This window comes from Sebastes fasciatus, chromosome 22, assembly GCF_043250625.1.
Source record: "Sebastes fasciatus isolate fSebFas1 chromosome 22, fSebFas1.pri, whole genome shotgun sequence".
NCBI classification, from domain to species: domain Eukaryota; kingdom Metazoa; phylum Chordata; class Actinopteri; order Perciformes; family Sebastidae; genus Sebastes; species Sebastes fasciatus.
In genome coordinates this window covers 17876400-17882576 of record NC_133816.1, presented here as the reverse complement: position 1 = coordinate 17882576, position 6177 = coordinate 17876400, and the positions used below count along the sequence as shown (strand labels likewise).

Genomic DNA, 6177 nt, shown 5'->3' with positions numbered 1-6177 from the left:
TCATATAGTGACTGTTTTATAAAACAAATACCTTTTTTTAAATCATATTTGCTCCAATTCTACCTACTGCAGCTTTAAGTTTAGAGTTTTAAAAACTAGCTTTTTACCTCCTCATCGGAGTCATCCATTGTGGGTACACTTTCAGCCATCCCACACTTGGTCCAGATTATTCAAACAGCTTCTCACTGAAAGTAAAAGAAAAGAACCCTGTTAACACCTTCTTCTCCAATAAATATTGATATTAAACAGAAATCACACAGCTACATTTACTCTGTAGCCTGCTAGTCTAGAATATAGACCAAAGCAAAAATACTGTAATCAGCTGTAATACTGTAAAGGACAGATAGAACATACTTCTGTTTTAGGCTAAGCCTACATTTGAACACCATTTCTTAAAAGAGGGAAAAACAGTCACTGACACATACATTTTTGGCTACCTTTGTAGATTATCCATGGTAAAAAAAACTGTATCTGTTATATATGCAATATTCTATTATAGGTTAAGTATTAGTCCTGAGGATAAAGCTCCTTTTATTCTGCCAAGTGAAGACACGTTCTGTTTTGTTTCTCAGGAATAGGCTTGACTTCCAGTAAATTGAAACTTTGGCTCAATTCCAGTCCGGCTCTGTGTTGGAGTGAACTCCGTTTGTCCTCACACTCACAGCTCAGGGGTAAATGAGTTATATACTGTATATATATAAAAATACAAATTCCTCATACAGTAGCCCTTCGTCTATCACATCACTTGACAACATTTTAACCATTTTTTAAGAAGTTGATGTAATGCATTACAAGTTTTTAACAGTACAGTATGATCTGTAACATTCTGAAAAATTTAGATGAGTTGGATTTAGAATTACTCAGATCTTCACTTAATAGCTTGATTTCCCTTGTATGGCTGACCATGTCTGTGTACTATACAGTGTACCAATGATCACCATTCATTTTGAAGTCTAGGAAAAGTACAGGCAAATATTTAATACAGTATTAAAGTAAAACGAGTAAAAAAGGTCACATTAACTTGATTAAAACAAACTTTCTGTCATGTATACATGCTGACAAAACCACATACAGTATAGACTGAATGATCTTTTGTTTGATTTACAGAAAAAAAAAAACATTTTAAATTTGCACTCAAAGATCACATTAACTTAAAAATGTAAATATGTGGCATCAGATACTTCATTGAAATAAAAACAAAGAAATTATCAATTTTGAGTTAAGAAAATAACATTATACTCAATTAGTTAAGAAAAAACATGTATAAACTACATGCTGACATTAAGACTGAATGATCTTTTGAAAATGTAAGTATTTGGCATCAGATATTTAGATATATTCACAGAGGGGGCGCTAGCGAGCCATTTTGCAACACCCAAGCCCGAGACCCTTAAAATATAAAATTTTTCACCGCCTCTGATAAGTGTGCCAAGTTTAACAACTTTTTGAGCATGTTAAGGCGATTCATTTGAGAGAAAAAGAAAAAGACAAAGAGTTCCTACAGTTTCAATAGGGTACTCGCGGCCCGACGTTGTCGGTGCTTGGGCCCTAAATATAAAACAAATAAAATGTAAGGCAAGGAAAAGATGAATAATAATAAATTTAAAAACAAAACAATGCGTCATTTAAACAATGGGAATAAATTTGAAATGTCGAATCTAATAGAATTTGAGTTTTAATTTTTCAATCGTAGTCAAATATGTTTTAAAATCAGTATCTTTAAAAGTTTAAAAGGGTATTCTTTAAAGCCATATCATTTTATGGATATAATATTTTGCTGAGATATTAATCAAATGAATTATGTAAATTTAATCTGACTGCTGAACTAGTAAAACACCACAGATCTCACTTCCTGTCTCACTTCCTGTCTCACTTATCATCGGTTAACAGCAGCCGAATACGTGCACTTAAAGCATTTGAATCACCACAATAATGATAATAATACTTTGTTTAGTAGCTCAGACAATATATATATCATAAATAAGGCCTACTCGTTGCAACTGGCCGGGCCTGGTAGTATGACTCTAATGTGGGCTAGTTAAAAGCAGTAACAGCTCGACATCTGTTCATCTGTGAAAGAAGCTCGATCATAGTCAAAAGAAATCAGATTGATCCGTAAAATAAATAAATAAATAAATAACTTCCTGCTGAGGTTGCCAAGTTTGAGAGAGTTCACAGAAGAAGCAGTTACTAATGTTGTTCGTCTAGTTTTTCAGGTCCTGCCATCAGGCACATGACGGAACAATCAAGGACAAAAACAGCAGCATATAGCAACCCACCTCAGTAGAAGATGGTAAACTTCAGTCCTTTAATGCAGGAGTTTCTTTTCAGTACTTCTCCTGTGCGCACCACACGTCCCTGTGTGTGCAAAAGGAGAACCTGTAGTGCAGACCTCCCCTTTATATTCTGCTGGGTGAGGACACTTTCACTTTCGAGCATGTGGTTTCTCGGGAAACCAAGTTTCTGTTCTCAGTAAACTGCTCCATAAAACTGGATCAAATTTGATCCAGTTTTATGGAGCAGTTTGCTGAAAACAGAAACTTGCAGTTAATGTGGGTAGCTAGGTGTATATTATGAAAGAAGTTGTATATATCACTGAGTTATGGTTCGCTGTCTGGTATGTAAATAAATAATGTCTTTAGGTGACATAAGGGTCTTACCCACTTATGTTTTCTCCTTTTGTTGAAGTTGATTTGCAAGATATTTTCCTGATTTGTTATTATATTCAAAGTGGTCATGTCTTATTTGCTTGATTAAAATCTGTGTCATTCTGTTGAGATTTGATTTTTAGTTCTACAGTAAATTGGTTTCGTGTGCCGTCTCTTTTCTCTTCTTGTAGGATGAATATGAGATTATTTTCCCCTCGGATTACTGTTTTTGCATTTTCCCAGAGTAATATTGGTGAGTGGAAGGATGTCCACTCTCTCAAAGTGTTGGTCTTTGAGCAGTGAAATATTGAAGCGCCATCAGGAGGCTTGTTTGTGGAATTGCTTATTGTGGAGATGTGAGGACGTAGTAACATGGTCACTTATTACAATTGAGTGAATTGAGGAACCTGTTATGTCTAGTATGATGGATTTACCAGTGAGAAAGATGCGTAAATGAGAAAAATAATTTTGGAGTCTGTGACATTATATAAGGATGTGAAGAATTTATGAGGCAGATCAATACTGTTAATTGATAATAATAACTCTGCTGTCTTATTTATTTTATTTATTTATTTATTTCTGCCAATCTACTGCTCCACACTAGCTAATTACTTAAGGGCATCAGGAATAATGGAGAGAATTTAATCATTATTATTATTGTTATTATTATTAATAATTATTAATTTTTATTTTATTGTTTGGTTTTTATTATTATTTATTTTATTTTATTTTATTTATTTTATTTATTTTATTTTATTTATTTTATTTATTTTATTTATTTTATTTATTTTATTTTCCCTGCCAATCTACTGCTCCACACTAGCTAATTACTTAAGGGCATCAGGAATAATGGAGAGAATTTAATCATTATTATTATTGTTATTATTATTAATAATTAGTAATTTTTATTTTATTGTTCGGTTTTTATTATTATTTATTTTATTTAATTTATTTAATTTATTTAATTTATTTAATTTATTTAATTTATTTATTTTATTTATTTTATTTTCCTGCCAATCTACTGCTCCAAACTCCAGTCCAGTAGGTGGTGGTAATGTACATGTGAGCTAGTTTGACAACCTCCAATAAACACAGAGGAAGAAGAAGAGGAAGAAGCAGCTAGTGTGGTTAAAGCAGAATGCTGCTGTTACAGAAATGCATGCACCTCGGACATTAGTGATGAGATAAGCCGCCTCTTCTTCCTTGACATCATCTTCTGAAGGTAAGTGTGCTCATCATGTGGATGCTCTACTCACCGTCAATTACACAGTTAGCTCACTAGCTGAGCTCACCCACTGCATTGTACCACTAATGACACATCTGTGAGGTCGCCAAGATACACTTGGAAATAGGATATTAGGCAAAAGAAAACAACGTTTAGATGTTCTCCTCCAGTGGGTCTCTAAGCAACCTGCAGCTCTGGAGCCACATGAGGCTCTTCAGCTCCTCTCCAGTGGCTCTCTGTGGAGGTATAGAAATGGAAATGAATAACAGTTTAGTGTTTATGTTTTCATTTTTATTTATCATTGTTGAAGGTCTATGGTATGATGGAGTATTAGAGCCACAATGCATTAGACTTACAGCTGAAACTATTGGACAATTGATGGAAAATGAATTAGCATCTCGCCTGTATGATAATCTATTAATTTGCAAAAATGCAAAATATGATGTAGTTTGCTTTTCTTTGTCTCATGGGATATTATCTTGAGTATATTTTGGATTTGGACTGTTTGTCACATGTTGAAGATATTTCCCAGGGCTTTGGAAGATAGTGATGGGAATTATTTACTAGTATTTACATTTTATAGACCAATGATTATTTGAAAACGGGATCACCAGATTAAGAGTTAATGAAAAGAATTGTTAGACGCAGCCCGAATAGGATATCTTTGTTTGCTGGAAGGTTTCATGATCACGTTTCATCAACTTCTGTCCACTAACTTTATTTTCTCAGCTTCCTCGTTTAACCCCAGCTGCTGCCGAAGCACATACATCCACTGAGAAACATGACAGAGCCACGCAACCCAGGAATGTCCTCTATCCCTCAGACAGCCGCACCGCACACTGACGTCACCTCTCCGGCTGTAGAGATGGACCCAGTGGAGTACACCTTGAGGAAGCGCCTCCCTCGGAAACTCCCAAAGAGACGGAACGACGTCTACGTCAACATGAAGACTGACTTCCGGGCTCAGCTGGCGCGCTGTCAGAAGCTGCTGGAGGGTGGGGGTCACAGGGAGATCTGTGTCCACGGCCTGGGCCTGGCCATCAACAGGGCCATCAACATCGCCCTCCAGCTGCAGGCCAGCAGCCAGGGGGCGCTGCAGCTGGCAGCCAACACCTCCACGGTGGAGCTCGTGGACGACCTGGAGCCTGAAGATCCCGATGAGGCCGGGGAGCCCATGACGCGTACACGCAACAACTCAGCCATTCATATTAAGGTTTTCTACCCTGACCCTCAGTGATCTGAGTAGAGCTGTGTCAGGCAGAGATTCTTTATGAGTCCTATTTCCCTCATAAACCAGTGGACAGATTTAACATTGTTGTCTGATGGGACTGTGTGTGTGGAGATCTTTGACAGCAGCAGAAGACTGCAGATTGGAGCAGACAATATACAGTATGTTGGCTGTATGTTTATCAGTTAACTGTGTTGGAATACTCCAATCTAAATATATTACGCTCTTCTGTCATGTGTTTTGTCAATTGCAAATAGTTGCCGTTCACTTTGCATGTCTTGAAGCAACAGTGGTGTTCACCAGGGGAAACCTCCGTTTAATTTAATACTTGTAAACATGGCTGTGCCAAATGTAGATGAACAAGTGTCTTTAATTTTAAGGTCCAACTAAGGACCTGTGCAAGTGTTTACAAGTGTTTCATGTCTGTATGATGTTAAAGCTACAAATCTCTGGAAAACCTGAGGAATCCTAAATTTAAATTTCAAGCCGGTGTTGTTGTAGTAAATGTCCACTAGATGTCAGTATAGATCTATTTAAATCTGGTTTCAGAGCATTGAACTGCTGGTGTTCATGTTCAAAATGAATATGTAATGAACAGTTTTCAGGAAGATGATGTACTTGATTTCTTGACAAGAAATAAATAATATAACAAATAAAAATGACTGGAATGTATCTTTAACTTTCACCTCTACATCAAGGGCAGGTAAATTTGATCAGGATTGAATGGATGCTCTCATTTAAAGCTGGAGAAGGCAAGTTGGAGCAAATATGATTTAAAAAAAGTTATTTTTATAAAACAGTCACTATATCCTGACAGTAGTGCATGAGACAGGTAATTTGAAAAAAATGTGCCTCTGTGTCCTCCGGTGCTCCTAACGGCATCTGCAAGATTTCACAGACCGGAAGAAAACAACCAATCAGAGCCGAGCTGGAGCCTTGCCGTCTCTGAGCAGCTGTCAATCACTTTTGATCAAACTAGGCAGCACTGATCAAATATGAATCAATATTCTGTTACTGAAATGCCTATTTCTCGCCTTAAAAATGTCTTCAGAATCATCTTGTAGTGTCCTGTTTAG

General features: G+C 36.5%; 2 protein-coding genes across 3 annotated transcripts in view; one reads left to right on the top strand and one right to left on the bottom strand.

Annotated features, from left to right (window-relative positions):
- Positions 1–6177, bottom strand: part of LOC141760589 (up-regulator of cell proliferation-like) — a 71479-nt gene that overhangs the window by 22694 nt on the left and 42608 nt on the right. The window contains exon 8 of one of the 2 annotated variants that reach the window (XR_012592402.1): positions 1200–1268. The exons of the other annotated variant lie outside the window; for it this stretch is intronic. The gene's annotated coding sequence lies outside the window, so the exon portion shown is untranslated. Of the gene's footprint in view, positions 1–1199; positions 1269–6177 lie in introns of those variants that run through there. 2 annotated transcript variants of the gene reach the window in all.
- LOC141760593 (ribonuclease P protein subunit p20-like) lies at positions 3704–5763 on the top strand. The gene is made up of 2 exons (XM_074623511.1): positions 3704–3870; positions 4603–5763. Exon 2 carries the CDS (start codon positions 4655–4657, stop codon positions 5108–5110), a length of 456 nt encoding a protein of 151 aa, XP_074479612.1. The 5' UTR covers positions 3704–3870; positions 4603–4654; the 3' UTR covers positions 5111–5763.

Excerpts from the sequence above, each read along its gene's own strand:
- LOC141760593 (XM_074623511.1), top strand. The coding sequence starts at position 4,655 with ATGACAGAGCCACGCAACCCAGGAATGTCCTCTATCCCTCAGACAGCC.